Below are 17850 nucleotides of genomic sequence, written 5' to 3'. Positions count from 1 at the left end.
GCCCATGCCCACTTCCAGCAGGGCTGGCCAGAGGGGAGCACCCGCAGCCTGTGCCTCTGCAGCCCGGCCCCTGTGGGCAGTGTGTGCCTGCTGTGGGTGGGCTCCAGAGGGGAATGTCCTTGCAGCAGCAAGTGCCACAGAGAGCCCAGAGCCAAAGAGTCTCTCCCCTGCAGGCACTGCTTCTTCGAGGCATTTAAATATTTCCAGTGCTGGAGTGGGCTGATGGCTGTTCCTCATGCCACCCAAAAAGAAGCTGATGGTTGGATATTATTGGAGAATTTCTCTCCAGTTGAGCCTGGCAGGGGGTGTTTCCAGGCGGAAGCTGCTCCCTGGTGCCTCCCCCAAAGTCTGTGTGTTTCAACACTTTCTTGATGCTTCTCAAATGAGAAGAAATTCCTGGGGCAGCAGCAGGATTTACCTCTCACCAGAAAATACTGTTACCTAAGTTGGTTTTCCAGTCCATCCAGCTCTTACAGTGGGTATCCTGGCATGTGTCCAAACCCTAAAGATGTTCATATCCCCAAAGTGTGACACAGGGTTTCTCCTGTTGTTAAGACCTGTAAGCCTTTGAGGTTTACAAATATATAGGCAGAGTCATTGCCAGGTGCTGTACTGTGTTTATAGTAGTCTTTTAATAAGTAATAAAATTACAGATGGACCATGATAGGAAAATAACTTGCTGCAGGAAAAATTCTTCAAGGCCCAGTTTGGATGTGCAGACCCCAGTTTTCCCAGTTTGCCTCTCCTTTGGCCCGGGCCGGGTTCCCCCCGCCCGCAGCGGCTGGGAGCAGCCGAGAGCCCCGCGCTGCCCATCCCGACCTGTCCCGGCTCCAGCCGCGGGCTGCGAGGGCTGCGGGAACGGGGCACCGAGGGTGTCGGGGCTGCCGGGGGAGGAGGAGGAGGGAGGAAAGTGCAGGGATGGAGGGGGGAGTAGGAGGAGGGGTTAGGGAGGAGGGATGAAGGCGGAGAGAACAGCGACAGAAGGAGGAGAAGGAGGTGGGGTTCGGGAAGAGGAGGAGGAGAAGGGATGGAAGGGGAGGGATGGAAGGAGGAGAAGGAGGTGGGGATAAGACAGAGGAGGAGCTGGATAGGGGATGGAAGAGGAGGAGCGGGAGGAAGAAGAGGGACAAAGGCGGATCAGGGCTGAGCAGCCGGAACCACGCGCTCGAGCCCTGCCTGAATTCTCAGGCCCCACCTGTGGGATCATCGCCCCCCCCCATGGCGCAGGTGAGCGGGGAGGGGGAGCTCGGCCCAGATATCCCGGGGGCTGCCTGGGTGGGGTTTTTTCGGGGGATGTTTGGAGAATGAAGAAGTGCAAGGCTGAGCGGAAAAGGCCCCTCCGGGGGACATCGGTGGGTGGCGGTGGCGGCTGGCGGCAGAGGCAGCTTGGAGGAGCAGAGCCCTGTGTCCCCCAGGAGCCCAAAGTGGGGAGCCCAGAGAGGGGGGAGCGCCGCCATTGGCAGGATCCTCAAGAGCCTGGAGAGGAGCAGGGGGGACTCCTTGGAGCCGCTGCAGCCCCGAGCAGAGAATGAGGGGAGAAGGGAGCCCGGGAGCCCAAAGAGCCCCGGCATCCCGGAATGGGGAGAGCGGAGAGGGGGGAGCTTTTGGGATTGCTGGGACTGCCAGCAGCCTGGGCAGGGCGGGCACCGAGGAGAAGGGGGACCCCCAATCCAAGCGTGACCCCCAGCAGCTGGGACAGGGGGCAACCCCAAACACCAAAGGGGAGGGACCAGGATCGGGAACTCCTAGGAGGCTTTTTCAGGGCTGAATCTTGGTGTTTGGGAGGTTTTTCTGGAGCCCAGATGGCCGGGGACTTGTAGAGATGGACTCGGGCAGTGGGATCTTCAAACTCAACGTGTGTTGGTGAAGATGAAACAGGAAAGCCTTATAAATCTGATTGTCTGGCAATAGATTTTGAGAATATAGAAAGTAGAAGCAAGACTGAAATGAAAGCAAGCTTTGAGATACCTTAGTTACTGAACAACTGGAAAACAATGGAAGGTAATCCCCTTGTGATGAAAGAATTCCCTCTGCTTGCAGACAGGTCCAGGGGCGAGAGCAGACCCTGCTAGCTCAGCAGAAGGGGTCCAAGAAGGAGTTTTTAGGGTTTAAAATGTAACACAGTTTGGTGATGTAATGATTCCTATAGGCTTTATGTAAATAGTATAGGATTTGCACTTGATTGGAGAGTGAAAAATAGAATATTCAACACAGGAGAAGACATTTTGTATTGTAACGGGAACCTTACTCTCTTCTGCTCTTGCCCTCTTCCTCTCTCATCCTCTCTCCCACTCCCTTCTCTCAGACCTGCTCTGAGCTGTGGCTGGCAGATCCCAGCAGGGCCCCTGCACCCAGGCCCTTTGCAATGAACCCCAAATTCATTGGATGTGGCTGCAGAGATCTCTGGTCTCCGTCCCTCCCGACTGTCCCACCCCCGACGCTCCTACAAACATCTCATCCCTTGTTTTCCCCACACCAGAATTTCCCATTGCCAACCCCTGGGAGGCTGTGAGGAAGAGGAAGATGCCCCAGGACACTGAGGCAGGTGAGGAGGAAGTCAGTGCCCCTTCCCCCTCTGTGCTGCTCCATCTCCCAGCCCAGCACGGCCCCAGCTGCAGGACAGCCCTGGGGGGATCTCCTTCCCCTTGCCTGTGGCAAATCCCATCCTGTCCTTGTCCTTCCTCCCCCAGAGCAGGAGCTGAGCATGGAGAGCAGGGAGGACAAATCCCTGGGGCAGAACCTGGTGGCAGAGGCCGTTTTGAGCAGCTCCACAGCACAGGAACTCAACGGGGAGGAAAAGCCTTGGAGATCCCGCACGAGGAGGGGCTGCAAACGCAGATCACAGGGATCTGAGAGGGAAAGAGCCAGCCTGGGCTGGGAAGGCGGCCGGAGATGGAGCCAGAGCTCGGAGCTGGTGCTGCATGAGCAGGTTCATGGTGGGGAGAAGCCCCACACATGTGGGGAGTGTGGGAAGAGCTTCAGGTGGAGCTCTAACCTGATCAAGCACCAGAGGACCCACACTGGGGAACAGCCCTACGAGTGTGATCAGTGCAGGAAGAGGTTTCAGACCAGCTCCAGTCTCCTCCTGCACCAGCGCGCGCACACAGAGGAGAGGCCCTTCCGCTGCCCCGACTGCGGGCAGGGCTTCAGGCAGAACTCCCATCTTGTCATGCACCGACGCATCCACACTGGGGAGAGGCCCCACGAGTGTGGGGAATGTGGGAAGAGCTTCAGCCAGAGCTCCAACCTGATCCAGCACCAGAGGACCCACACAGGGGAGAGGCCCTACGAGTGTGGGGAGTGTGGGAAGGGCTTCAGGCGGCATTCCTACCTGATCGTGCACCAAAAGATCCACACTGGGGAGAGGCCCTATGAGTGCTCCAAGTGTAGGCAGAGGTTTCAGACCAGCTCCAATCTCCTCCAGCACTATTGGACTCACACGGAGGAGAGGCCCTTCCAGTGCCCTGACTGCAGGAAGGGATTCAAGCACAACTCCACCCTCATCAGGCACCGGCGCATCCACACTGGGGAGAGGCCCTACGAGTGTCCCCAGTGTGGGAAGAGCTTCTCACAGAGCTCTAACTTGACCCAACACAAACGCAGGCACCGGTAAGGGAAGCCCTGTGAGGGCCCCGAGTGCGGGAAGAGCTTCGTGCACTGCTCCAGCTCCATCCTCCACTGGAGGAGCCACGTTAAGCAGAGCTCTGCTGCCCCACATTCCCTGTGATCCATGCTGGGAACACACCTGGCTGCTTCTCCTTTTGGTTTGGCCTTAGATTTTTTATCTTCTCCCTCTCTCTGCACTGCAAATGCCAAGAGAGATAGATCTATCACCTCAAAACCTCTCAAACACCAGTGAACACAGCTCAGTCTTCACTGAAAGGTGTGAGAGTCTGTCCGAAATATCCCTCATCTGCCTCACAACTGTCGTTGAGAGACTGCTCAGAAGACCCTTTTGTCCCTTTCCTAGCCACAGTGGACACGCCAAGCCAGGGGGTTTCATGACCTGAAAGTGTTGCCAAACTGCTGTATCCACAGACGCAGTTCCCTGCACGCTATCCCGAGCTCAAGGCACTGTGTCCTTTTCACAACAATGATTTGGAAACTGTCCCACCTCTTGGCCTGGCTGAACTTTTCCTCCCTCAGTTTTTGGGTGGTCTCCCACAGAAAACCCCTCTCGTTTATCTACAACCACCGTGACAGACAAGCTGAGATGACTGAAGCCTCTCCACCAGAGAAGACCCCAAGAAATCCCCATGTGAGAAAAGGCCTCCCTCACACTTTCCAAGGACTGGAGGCCCCAGCCCAGGGGAGGTGCACGGGGGGAGGCGAGCTGACCAAAGCAAGATGGATGATTGCAGGTGCGGGCACTGGACCACGAACACAATGGCCTTCGTCCATTGCAAGGTGGACTGTGTGTACCCCCTTTCCAAATACCATTCTATACAATAGATTTGGTTTCGAAATAATTCCCTTCCCCCTCATCGAAAAGTTTATAAGTGGAGTCCAGATGGACTGCATCTCTGAGATCTCCCCGGGACGTGACCTGGTGAACCTCTTCGGCTGGACACCAAAGGACCTCCGCCATTCTCACGTTTTGGTAGCTATAACCCCCCTTTTTCTTTCCCTTCCTTATTTTTCCTTATTTTTCCCTTTTTCCCCTAATTTCTCCCCAGCGCATTTTTGCTGTGGTTATTTTAATAAAGTCCATTGTGTTGATTAACTTGCAAACCCCCTTGTACCGTGTCAGTTTTTTTGCACCCTGAAATCAATCTAAAAGAACCTCTACGAAACCCGTCCGTAGGGACGCATCTTTACAGGGGGCGTGGCTCAGGCTGGGTATATAAAGCGGCTGGGACGCTGCCTCTGGCCCGGGAGCCGAGCTGGCTCAGAAAGGCAGCGCGGGTTTGGCCGGGGCCAGGAGCGAGGGCTGCTCCTTCCCGGGCTCGCTGTGCCTGTGGAGGTGCTGCAAAGGCTCTTCTCCCCATTCTCACTCCTAGTTTGCACAGAGAACATCCAGCAGAAGGATCTTGGAGCTGAGCCTGTGGCTGAAGCCTTGTCCCCTCTGCTCCCCTGTCCCTGCCCAGGGCCTGCTCAGCAGAAAGCAGCTCTGGAGTCAGTTCTGGAGTCCCTTCAACTTCTACCCAACACAGTGCTTGGCGTGGGCAGGGATCTTACAGCTCATGGAGTTCCAGCTGATTATCTCCTGCCATGGGTCTCCTCTCTCTGACAGGAGTTTCCTCTTTCTTCCTCTCTCCTTCCCTCACACTTCTTGTGCAGTCAAATCCATGGTGTTGAATGAAATCTCTCTGTTGGCATCCCACGGTCCCATTTGCCCCTTAATTGGGGCAGAGCCATCTCCCCCTCATCCCATGGTGACACATGGGCAGGGACACCTTCCACTATGCCAGGTGGCTCCTAACCACATCTCCAGTTTTCCTTGTTTTAGGAGAACTTTTACAGAATCCCAGGATCACAGCTCCAGGGACAGGAGCTCCTGCTCAGCCCCTGCAGCAGCTCCGTGTTGGACAGCAGGGCCGGGTCCTGCCCAGCCCTGTGTGGCGCCGCTGCCATCCTGGTGAGGCCGCGCTCCGAGCAGCCCCGCGGCGCTGCCAGACCCTGCTCTGTCCCTGGGCTCAGGGCTGTGTCCTTGTGGCCCTGCAGGGCCCTGCTCTGTCCCTTGGCTCAGGGCTGTGTCCCTGCAGCCCTGCAGGGCTCTGAGCTCTGGGCACACACAGCCGGGGCTGCTGGTGGCCACGCTGGTGGCTGTGTCCCCATTCCTGGCAGGAGCCACCAAGGGAGTTGCCAGCAGCTTGGGGACACTTGGCCTTGGTGGCCCTCCTGTGCCACCCAGAGAGGGGGCAATGCCACCCTCGCAGGTTCATCCCAGGAAGAACTGGGCTTGGAAACAAAGGCCCCATGTTGGCATAAGGTGTTTGTTCGGTTTTTCATTGCTTTTAGTTACTTGTTGTGATTTTTGTTGTTCAGGGAGACAGCAGGGCCAGATGATCTGTTCTTCATTTAAGATTGCTCCTCAGGAATAATATATATTATTATATATATTGCTGTGTCTCTCCCTTTTTTCTTAAGAGATGCAACCCAGTCTCTGTGATTAGGCTTGTAGAATGGGATATGGGATGTGTTCTAGGCCAAAGTTTAGTTTTGGCATTCTTATGATAATTATTTCTATTTAATACCAGTTTTTTGTTGCTCTGAGGGGCCATCACTCTGCATGGACAGTGATAATCCTTTGAAAGGGCAGCCTGAGAATAAACCACAAACCTAAAACTGTTGTCCTCCAGCCCAACTGAGAAAAAGGGAAATATCAGGGAGGTGAGTGGCTACCAAGTTTGGGGGAATTCTCCACCAGTTGGGTTGTTTAGCCTGGAGGAGGCTCAGGGGAGACCTCATTGCTCTGCCCAACTCCCTGACAGGGAGGGGGGCTGGGCTCTGCTCCGTGTGCAAGGGAAAGGTGGAGAGGAAATGGCCTCAAGTTGTTCCACAGGAGATCCAGACTGGAGATCTGAAAAATTTTGCCCTCACAAAACGGTCAGGCCTTGGGCTGAGCTGCCCAGGGAGGCTTGGAGTCACTGTGTGTGGGAGTGTTGAGGAGGAGCCTCGATGAGGCCTTGGGGACAAGGTTCGGGGTGATGCTGGGGCTGCTCCAGTGCTACAGGATGACCTTGAAGGTGTTATAGATACATATTATAATATTGGCTTTTTGCACATATTGAAATGGATTTTATATGTGTGATGGTAAAGTAACTTTGTTATAGAGTTTTTATTCTGTTGTTAATTAAGCTCAGTGCAATAGCTGATCTCAGTGTGCTTGTGTTAAAATGCCTGCTTGGGTGGGATGACACCCAATGCACACAGGATGAGCTCACCTGGACAGATCTGCCAGCTACCAGCACTCACCCTCTGAAGGCAGCGTGGGCCAGGGCCCAAAAACTGGAGGTGATGATAAAAAAGGATTAAAAGCACACCCAAGGAATACACATGTTTTAAAAAAGTGAACCCAAGAAAAAGATATGCTAAAAAGACTTGGAAGATGTAAAATAGTTTGAGGAAAAGTTTACTGTGCATGAGGGTCTATGAATATGCAAAGGGCTGATGTAATTAAAAGGTATCTAAGGGGTGTCCCTGGAGATAACAAAGCAGTCCTGGCTGAATGCCAAGATGCACCAGGTGTAATAACCTTTGCTCTGTGGCCTTGGTCTCCCATTGTCTTTTATTAAAATTTTAAATTTTCATGGGAGAATGAACCTGTTTTTCACAAAAGTCTCTTCCAGCCCTGCTAATTCAGTGATTCTGTGACTGCTGCAGCCCTCGAACACCAGGCTGGGTGTAATGGAGCTGTTTCCCCAGCCCTGGAACACCAGGCTGGGTTTGAAAGAGCTGTTTCCCCAGCCCTGGAACACCAGGCTGGGTTTGACAGAGCTGTTTCCCCAGCACTCGAACCCAGGCTGGGTTTGACAGAGCTGTTTCCCCAGCCCTGGAACACCAGGCTGGGTTTGACAGAGCTGTTTCCTCAGCCCTCGAACACCAGGCTGGGTTTGACAGAGCTGTTTCCCCAGCACTCGAACCCAGGCTGTGTTTGACAGAGCCGTTTCCCCAGCACTCGAACACCAGGCTGGGTTTGACAGAGCTGTTTCCCCAGTACTCGAACCCAGGCTGGGTTTGACAGAGCTGTTTCCTCAGCCCTTGAACACCATGCTGGGTTTGACAGAGCTGTTTCCTCAGCCCTCGAACACCAGGCTAGGTTTGACAGAGCTGTTTCCCCAGCACTCGAACCCAGGCTGGGTTTGACAGAGCTGTTTCCCCAGCACTCGAACCCAGGCTGTGTTTGACAGAGCTGTTTCCCCAGCACTCGAACCCAGGCTGGGTTTGACAGAGCTGTTTCCCCAGCTCTGGAACACCAGGCCGGGTTTGACGGCGCCGTTTCCCCAGCACTCGAACCCAGGCTGGGTTTGACAGAGCTGTTTCCTCAGCCCTTGAACACCATGCTGGGTTTGACAGAGCTGTTTCCTCACCTGTCAGGCTGGGTTTGACAGAGCTGTTTCCCCAGCCTCGAACACCAGGCTAGGTTTGACAGAGCTGTTTCCCCAGCACTCGAACCCAGGCTGGTTTGACAGAGCTGTTTCCTCAGCCCTAACACCATGCTGGTTTGACGAGCTGTTCCTCGCCCTCGAACACCAGGCTAGTGAGAGCTTTTCCCCAGCACGAACCCAGCTGTTGACAGATTTCCCCAGCACTCGAACCCAGGCTGGTTTGACAGAGCTGTTTCCTCAGCACTCGAACCCAGGCTGTGTTTGACAGAGCTGTTTCCCCAGCACTCGAACGCCAGGCTGGGTTTGACAGAGCTGTTTCTGCAGCCCTCGAACGCCAGGCTGGGTTTGACAGAGCTGTTTCCCCAGCGCACAGAACCAGGAAGGCTGAGGCAGCATGGCCTGGAGTTGAGCTTCATCTGCCGGGAATTCCAGCGAGCCGCAGCAGCCCCGGCACACCGGGAGCCCCTTCCCTGCCGCCCTGCCCTGTCCCCGTCATGCCTGCGCTCCGCAGGGGATGCTCCCCCTCGGGCCCACAGGGCAGAGCAGAGCTGGCCAGGACTGAGCAGGCAAGACTGGCCAGGCCGGGCTGGGAGCGGCCTCATCGCTCCCCTGGCACAGCATCGCAGAGCCAAAGGGAAGCAGGAGCAGCCACTTGTGTGGCAGTGCCAGCTGTGGGTTTCTCTGGCTCTGGATTGAAGGCACTCCAGATGGTGTTTCATGTTCACGCTCAGGTGTTTATTAATTCTTATCAGTAAAACTGTCTCACTGATGTGAGTTCTACAGCTTTTCATTAGAAGGCACCAAGTTGCTAACTATCTCTTGGTACAAGGTCTTTTAAGACTAAACTGTCCAATGAAGAACTGACACCTGGATTATTTTCCCTTTTACCCCAATAACTGATCCCACAGAGCTGCAATGGGGACTTTTCTGCCCAATTACAAAATGCCACCCAAACCCATGGAGAAGGAGGAAGAAGGTGAAGAAGAAACCCAGGACCACACCCTGTGTCCTCCATCTTGCTTCCATCCACAACACACTAAAAACCCCAAACCCTCAATTTCTCACCCAGTGACATACCTGCACTGCTCTCTAGAATCTGTTTCACACTTTTGTGGATTCCAGTCTGTCTTGAAGTCTGGGAAACTTTCTCCATGGATGAGGGTCAGAGTCAGAGCTGCCCTGGGGGTCAGGGCACCCCAGAGCAGACAGGGAAATATTCCCGGTGCCCCGGGCTTGCACAACACTGTGCCTGGGGGTTCTGTGCTGCAGAATTGCTCAGGTGGAACCTGAAGAGTTAGAGAATATCCTGAGTTAGAAGGATCCTGAGAATTCCCTGAGTTAGGCACCTACCAGGATCCCCCAGTGCCACCCCTGCCCTGCCCAGACCCCCCCAAGCCCAGCCTGGGCATCCCTGGCAGCGCTGGCCAAAGGCTCCTGGAGCTCTGGCAGCCTCGGGGCCGTGCCCATTCCCTGGGCAGCCTGGGCAGTGCCAGCACCCTCTGGGGAAGAACCTTGCCCTAAAATCCAACCTAAATCTGCCCTGGCCCAGACCCAGCTGCTCCCTGGGTCCTGTCAGGTCACAGGGGGCAGAGTTCAGATCTATCCCTTGTAGGAGCTGTAGACCCCAATGAATCCCCTCTCAGTCTCCTTTCCTCCAGCTGGATGAGCCAGGATCCTTCAGCCACTCCTCGTGTGGTCCCTCCAGACCCTTCCCCACCTCTGTATCCCTGCTCTGGTCACTCCCTGAGAGCATTAATGTCCCTTTTCACATTGTGCTGCCCAAAGCTGCTCCCAGGACTGGAGGTGAGGCCAGCCCAGCCCAGAGCAGAGCTGTGACCTTTGCAGCCCCAGAGCTTGTTCAGCTTAGAAGGACCCACTCCCATCCTCTGACCCAAATGGTTTCAGCATCTGTACAGTTTGTGTTTAACACTTCCAGAGGGTGTGGAAACAGCCAAGGGGGGTTTTGTCCCCAGGGCCTGTGTCTGTGACAGCTGTGGCCTCTGCCTGTTTCCCCTGTTAAGTCCCTCTCCTCTCTGACAGGGAAAAATGATTTCTTCTTCCATCCACCCCAGCTCAGCCATTCCCCAGGAAGACCTGAGTCAGATGTTTGGTACCTAAACCAAATACCTGAGGAAGGTGGGGAAGAGGGAGACAATTGCTGGAGGGAGACACACAGTTACTGAATCAGCCTAATGTAAACAAGATCTAAAGCAAGAGTTCAAAGTTATTAAAACTAGGGGAAAATGCCAAAGAAGGAAATTCTTCTCTGTTCAGTCACTCAGCTCTGGAGCCAATGAAACCCTCTTCACTATTCCTGAAAGATGATTGATGGACATGTTTTTCTAGTGGAGACAACAATAACAACAGCTGTGACCCTTTTCATCCAGGGAGCTCAAAGGGCTTCTCAAAGTTCAGTGTCACTCGTGCAAGGAGGAAACTGAGGCACGGGCAGGGAGGGATTTTGTTCCTGCCAGTGGGGAAGGCAGGGATAAACCCTGAGTTAGGTACAATCTGTGCTAAGATGCATCACTCAGCACACAGAAGTCACTCAGAAACAGGGGCAGTGTGAGGGGTGGTACAGATGAGAGAAGAGGCACCTGAGCAGTTGAGTTGAGAGAAATGCTGAGCAGCACTGGGAGAAGAGGTTGTTCTCCTCCTTGGGGTATTTGCCTTCATAGGCAGCACAGAAGAGAACCTAATTCCTAGGATGGTTTAGCTCTAACATGTTTCTTTTATCAAGGATAGAAAAAAGAAACCATTCAGGAGTTTTTGGTTTGGTTTGTTTCCCCCTAACAGCTTTTTACAACTGGATAAATCAAAATTGGGGACTGTTCTTGCATCTATTTAATAAACAATAAAAACTCATTCTCTTAACAGAGCTGGGGTTTGTCTCCTAGAGCTTTTTTTTCGTTTTCCTAATTGCAATATCCACCTGGGAGGGATAAGAGATTGGCAATATAATTTTGTTTATTTAAAGATTTGGGATAAATTCGAGCTCCTGCTTGGCTCTCTCCTCCCCCAACTCCCTCTTCCCTCCTGTGTCACCAAAACTGTCCTTGTGTGGCAGGCACCTCTCAATATCCCTGTTGATATTACTGCAAACAGGCACAGAAATATCCCTCCCAGAAGTGTCTGGAGGGGTTTTTCTCTTCCCCCACTCTTCTCTGAGTGTTCTGTGGTCCTGAAAGCCTCGAGAAGTGGCAAAATTCAAAATTTTGGAGGGGTTTCTCTCTTCCCCCACTCTTTTCTGAGTGTTCTGTGGTCCTAAAAGCCTCAAGAAGTGGCAAAATTCACCACCCACAAAGGGGGGACTCCATGGGAGACTCATTTCTCATCTCTAGTGGAACCACACTTGGAAACTTCTGGAATGTTTTATGTGGTGCTTTAATGGGAATTAAGGTGCATGGAAGACTTTAGGAAGTTGAAAATGTCCAGCTTGGCCATGGGACACTGAGAAAGGAGATGGATCACCAGCAGGTGATGTGGCTGAGGACCCAGAGAAGATGGGCAGTAATGAAGGGATCCCAAAAATCAGCTCAGATGAATGGGATCCCACTGGAAAGGCAGGACTAAGAGGTAAAACAGCACCTTTAACATCTTTGGGCTGCAAAATCACCCAGGTGACCCCATGGGGTCTCAGCCACGGTCTAGACAGCACTGAAAGTCAACAAAAATCCCTGGGTTTTGGCCCCTCACACCTTGGAAATATTTGGGCTGGTCAAGCTGCTGCCTCAGGCCAGCCTTGTCATGCTGCTTCCCACAAAGTGACAATCCTGGAAGGGCCAGCATTCCCAGGGCTGGCAGGCTCCAGCCTTTGGCAGCAAAGACCATTCAGCTTTCATCATTTTCCAAAGGTGGCCACTGAACCATTTTTCAGGACCACACTGAGAGATTTTTGCCATCTGCAGAAAGATTTGATTTTTGGTGCAGAATGTTTTGATTTTCTGTTCTAAAATGGAACAACTTCCACTCATTCAACCCCAAAATCATAACTCCCATGGGATGGAAACACTAGCTGGGATCACACATCCCTCCAAGTCACCTGTGCTGGGCTGACATCTCTTGCTCCTGGCCTGCAGAAAGCTAGGGAAATATCAGAGATGAGGGATTAAAATTAAAAAAAAAAAAAAAGGAAAATTTTCTTTCCCCCTCCCTCTGCAGATTTAGCCACAGTTTTATGGGGCAAAACTGAAACTGGAAACATTCCTGTGTAAAATAACCTTGATTCAGAACAGCTCATTTCAGAGGGGAAGGGTGAAGTTTGCCATAGAGGGATTCATGTAGGGGTTTTGCTGTTTCAGTGAAAATTCACTGATTTTCAAGGAATTTCAGGTTCCCTTCCAACCCAAACTGTTCTGTGATTCTGTGAACTTGATGGTCTCAGTCCTGAGGGACTCTGGTGTGGGAAAACAGGGAAATAAACTCCAGCAAGGATAAACCTGGTGGTGTTGGGAAGGACTTGCAGTGGTCAGAGCTCCTCAGGAGCCAAGCGTGGGTCTCCTCTGCTCAGGGGATGTGTCCAGGGTAAATCTGCCACTAAAACTTCCCCAGAAAAGTTACAGTAAATTTGTTATTTCCAGTCAATTCCTGCTAAAGGGATAGCTTCAAAAACACCTGTGTGGAAGAAGTATTTTACAGGCTGGGTTACCTTTTCCTTATCTGGTGGCTCAATGTTTTCTTGTTTTGTTTATGGATCATTAATCCTCATCAAAGCATGCTCAGTTTATGTGAGGTTCTTTTTTTCCTTATTATCTGTACTTTTTTTTTTTTTTAATTTATGATAGATGCTGGGCAGTTGTTAGACTAAGAAATTCAGATTAATGTAAATGGAGGCACTACTTGTTATGAACAAAAAAATGTTACCTTTTTTTTTAAGAGAAGGAGCAGCAGAGGAGTTTTTGAGTTGATCTGAGAGTTGACCATTGGCCAGGAGTTCTTTGTCAGTGAAATGTTGTAACCGCCAGTTAAGTATCCTTAAGTATCGCCATTTGACTCTCTATTGTGGAGGATTCTTGTTTTTCAGTACCACCCTAGCCTGCTGCCAGGAGGATGACAACCCTCCCCCCCGGACGGTGGGGAGAGGGGGATATTTGCATCTCAGGAGATATGCAAATTTGCCTCCAAACCCAGACTACCTTGGGACAGGACCTTTACCAAATCCTGGAAAATACCCCAAAGGAGGCGAGACAAAACAGAATTGAGAGGTCAGGGTGGTGTATGGACAGCAGGGCCAAGGTCCGAAGCCAGCAGAGACACTGAGAACCTCGGTCACTCCTCGCCCCAGCTACAAACGATGCCAGTCAGACCCAGGACCCGCTGAACTGACAACCCAAACTGTTGGGAGAAACCGTGGGTATTCCCCACTGCCATCATCAGTACAGGACTCCCAGCCCTGCCCCCTTGGGGACAGAGCTGCAAATCCTCCTCTTCTGATTCACTGCTGGGAGCGGCGGCAGAACTCCAGGAATCTGCCAAAACCCCCATTTTTGAGCTGATCACATCCATTTAAAGGAGGAAAATCTCCTGCCCTGTTTATTTCAGACTGGCAGTGAAATGTCACTGTAGGATCTTGCTCCACTTAGCTTTTGGGTCCTTCTTAAGAGCTTTGCCAGCGAGGGCAGGAACATCTTTTCTTGGCTGGGAAGGAGAGAGAGAGAGAAAGAAATCGGACAGAGGTCTCAAAGAGAGAGAGAAATAGGAAAGAGGTTTTGGGTGGGGGGGGGAGGAGAAAGAAATAGGAAAGTGTTCTCAGTGTGACAGAAAGAAATAGGGAAGAGGTCTCAGATGGAGAGAAAGAAAGAGGAAAAGGCTCCGGCCCGGACTCCGGACGCCGCAGCTCCCAGGGACACCCACAGGGCACAGCGCCTTTCACAATTCCAGCCAATCAGAGAATGCACTAAACAATTTCCAGCCAACCAGAGTTTTTCTCACTGATGACTCACCGGTTGTCAGGCAGACCCACAGAGCCCAGCGGCCCCCGGAGCGGAATTTGGGGCCCGGGCCGGGGGATGGATCCGCACCGGGGGGGTCCCCGAGCCCCCTGCCCACCCCTGGGGCCGATCGGGGGCTCCCCCACCCAGCAGCCGGTGCTGCAGAGGGGTGGGAAAGGGGGGTCCGGGCTGGCAGTGGAGGAAATGCGGGGCCGGTGCTGAGCACAGGGCTGAGCACACAGAGATAGTTTTGTTCTTGCTGAGCTCGCACTGAGCCAAAGCCTGTCCTGCCCCTCGTCCGGCCACGCTGCGGAGGGGCTGGGGCTGTGGGGGAGGTTGGGAGGTGACACAGCCAGGACAGGTGACTCCAACTGAGCCCGGGGACACCCCAGACCATAGGACATCATGATCAGGGTATAATGTGGGGAGAACAAAGAGGAAGGGGGGACATTTGGAGTGAGGGTTTTTGTCTTCCCAGGTAACACTTAGGCAGGATGGGGCCCTGTGTCGCTGGTGGGCAGGGTCAGCATCAAAGACACAGACACCAACTTCACTTAAGGAACAGTGAATTTTAGATATTGAAAATTTGCCAAAAATTGCAAAAGTATTAGATAGGCAAAGCAAAAAATTATTAGAAAATACTTCCAAAAGAGAAGATGTTGAAATGAATATCAACTCTCCATTTCTGGCTGCAGGCTCTGGAGATTCTATCTCTGCCTTCAGTCAGGGTTGCATTCCCTAAAAAGTCCTGGTACCAAATCCTGCTTTCCAAGGCTGGAACAGTGTCTCAGCTTTAGCTGGCTGTGTATACAATCTGTTACCATCTGTTAAAGGTGGGGCAGTTATCATCTGTGAATTGAGCAGTTTACTTTATCTCTTCCACAAGGAATCCTCCCTCTGAGGAGATATCTTCTCTTAATGGGCCATTGAGTGTCACTTCAGGACTGATAAATATTCCATCATCCCATTGTGAGGTGCTCCGCCCAGAGGGATGAGCCAAGCATTCCTACCTGGATATAAGCTGAGAATGTGAACAACAGAGTCAGCCTTCTCCCACAGGATTCCCAGAAGAGCAGCTCTCAGCTCCACTGGATCCCAGAGGAAGACCAGGCCCATCGACAGCACCACTGGACCTCCAGAGGACAACTCCACCCTTCTACAGGATCCCTGCTCCAACAAATCCACATCTGTCACTGCGGGAGGACAGCAGCCACCATTTAACGGGAGTGCTGCCAACACCCTGACCCACAGCGTGTCAGGTGGTATTCTGACTCTGTAAGTAGTTTTTTAGTACTATTGCATTTGTAATTTTAATGTTCCTCCTAAAGAACTGGTATTCCTATTCCCATAGCTTTTGATTGACAGCCCCTTATTTTGAAAATTATAATTCCAAGGGAGGGGGTTAACATTTTCTATTTTCAAGAGAGGCTCCTGCCGTCCTTAGCAGACACCTGTCTTTTCAAACTGACACAATGCCCCAGGACACCCAGGCAGGTGAGGAGGAAGTAAGTGCCCCTTTCCCCCTCTCTCCTGCTCCATCTCCCAGCCCGACATGGCCCCTGGCTGCAGGACAACCCCAGTGCCAACATCGTCCTGCTGGGGATGCATGGGGGGGATCTCCTTCCCCTTCCCTGTGACACAGAGGCAAATCCCATCCTCTCCTTGTCCTTCCTCCCCCAGAGCAGGAGCTGAGGATGGAGACCAGAGAGGACAAATCCGCACAGCAGAACCTTGTGGAAGAGAAACCCTACAAGTGCCTGGAGTGTGGGAAGAGCTTCTGAATGAGCAGCGACCTGATCTGCCACCAGATGATCCACACTGGGGAACGGCCCTACGAGTGTGGGGAATGTGGGAAGGGCTTCAGCTGCAGCTCAGAACTCGTCAGGCACCAACGCATCCACACCGGGGAGAGGCCCTACAAGTGTTCTCAGTGTGGGAAGAGGTTTCACACCAGCTCCAATCTCCTCCAGCATGAACGGATCCACACCGATGAGAGGCCCTTCCACTGCCCCGACTGCGGGAAGGGCTTCAAGCAAAACTCCCACCTCATCAGGCACCAGCGCATCCACGCTGGGGAGAGGCCCTGTGAGTTCCCCACATGTGGGAAGAGGTTTCAGACTAGCTCCCATCTCCTCCAGCATGAGAGGATCCACACAGATGAGAGGCCCTTCCTCTGCCCTGAGTGTGGGATGGGCTTCAAGCACAACTCCACCCTCGTCATCCACCAGCGCATCCACACTGGGGAGAGGCCCTACAAGTGTCCCCAGTGTGGGAAGAGCTTCTCACAGAGCTCTGCCTTGACCAGACACCAAAAGAGGCACCGGTAAGGGAAGCCCTGCCAGTGCCCCCACTGCAGGAAGAGCTTCATGCACTGCTGCAGCTTCATCTCCTATTGGAGGTCCCACGTTGGGAAGAGCCCTGGTTATCCGTGTTCCCCATGACCCATGCTGGGAAGACACCTGTACCTTTTCCTGCCCCTGCCAGTGACATAATGTGGGATTGAAGAACATGAGGGTCTGGCCATGGCCATGTCATTACATTCACTCCCACCTCAGGTCATTGCCAGGGGCAGGAAAGGGATTCTCTCTCTCCCTGAGAAGAAGGGTGTCCTTTCCAGAAAGGGGGAAATACATGGCCAGGAAGAGCCAGCCATTGATGTTGTAGTTTTCCCTGTAAATAGTTTTTCTTATCCCTTCTGTTATCAATATTTTTTCTGTTCTTGTTTATTCTTCATCTTGTTTCTGTTGCCAATAAATTGTTCTTATCCCAGCCTGGGATCTTTGCCTTTTGTGCTTTCCATGGGAGGCTGGAGTGCAGCAAGTGGCAGCGCAGTTTTAGCAGGAGCAGGAAATTGGGGAATCCCATTCCTGAACCCCAGCCCATGGAAACCGAGCATCCCAGTTGGTCCCAGCCCTGGTGGCCATGGCAACAGCCTTGGGAGCGGGTCCCTGGCTGGGGCTGTGGGAACCTCTTCCCTCTGGTGTCCGGGGCAGGACTGGAGGGAACGGCTGCAGCTGAGTCGGGGCAGACTTAGGTTGGATCTCAGGAAAAGGATTTTCCCCAGAGGCTGCTGGGGCCCTGCCCAGGCTCCCCAGGGAAAGGTCCCAGCTCCAGGGCTCTCCGAGCTCCAGCAGCGTTTGGACAGCACTGCCAGGCCCAGGCTGGCATTGTTGGGGTGTCCTGTGCAGGGCCAGCAGTTGGACTCGAGGATCCTGATGGGTCCCTCCCAACTCAGCCAATTCTGTGGTTCTGGGATCCCATGAGCTGGGGATGGGAACTGCCAATGGTTGCCATGGCAACGGGTTCTGGCTGCAGGCCTGAGCTGGTGTCCATGACAACCACCCCCGGCATGGGGACTCCATGGAGCTGCCAAGGGACTGAGCAAAGCAACAGGGGGCAGGTGACGGTTGCCATGGAAACTGACCATAGCAACAGGGGTCTTGTGATGGTTGCCATGGAAACTGACCATAGCAACAGGGGGCTGGTGATGGCTGCTGGCTGAGGATCAGATTTGTCACAGGCCCTCAGAGGGGTTCCATGGGGACTTTCCAAGAGACTCCAGGCTGTTCAAGAGCTGTAATGTCACAGGCAGAGTCAGGGGATCCATGGAGACCTCCCAGGGCTTTCTGGGCATGGTAAAGAGCTGTGTGGTCACATGCAGTCACAGCCATCCCATGGTGACATCCCAAGGGACCTTGGGCTGCCAAAGAGCCCTGAAAAGCCACTTCTGCTCCTGGAGACTGACTGGGAAGCCTTTGGCCCCAGCCCATGGTGGACAAGATAGTAATAACAAAACTCTTCATGACAGCAGAGACAAGGCAGGGACAGAGGAAAGGGCAGAGCCAGGCCCAGGGCCAGGGCTGCCATGG

At 53.1% G+C, this 17850-nt stretch overlaps 2 protein-coding genes across 2 annotated transcripts in view; both read left to right on the top strand.

The window, feature by feature from the left end:
* LOC108961955 (runt-related transcription factor 1-like) overlaps positions 1-17850 on the top strand; it is a 143296-nt gene that overhangs the window by 44966 nt on the left and 80480 nt on the right. The gene's annotated exons all lie outside the window — the stretch shown is intronic.
* Positions 980-17850, top strand: part of LOC103825080 (zinc finger and SCAN domain-containing protein 2-like) — a 36285-nt gene continuing 19414 nt past the window's right edge. The window contains exons 1-5 of the mRNA XM_050976801.1: positions 980-1227; positions 2480-2545; positions 2691-3575; positions 8200-8203; positions 15771-16304. Of these exons, the coding sequence (XP_050832758.1) occupies positions 1095-1227; positions 2480-2545; positions 2691-3575; positions 8200-8203; positions 15771-16304 (1622 nt within the window). The 5' untranslated portion in view covers positions 980-1094. The remainder of the gene's footprint in view (positions 1228-2479; positions 2546-2690; positions 3576-8199; positions 8204-15770; positions 16305-17850) is intronic.

The sequence above is a fragment of the Serinus canaria genome, chromosome 1 (genome assembly GCF_022539315.1).
Source record: "Serinus canaria isolate serCan28SL12 chromosome 1, serCan2020, whole genome shotgun sequence".
In the NCBI taxonomy this organism is placed as follows: domain Eukaryota; kingdom Metazoa; phylum Chordata; class Aves; order Passeriformes; family Fringillidae; genus Serinus; species Serinus canaria.
This window is presented reverse-complemented; position numbering and strand designations above follow the sequence as displayed.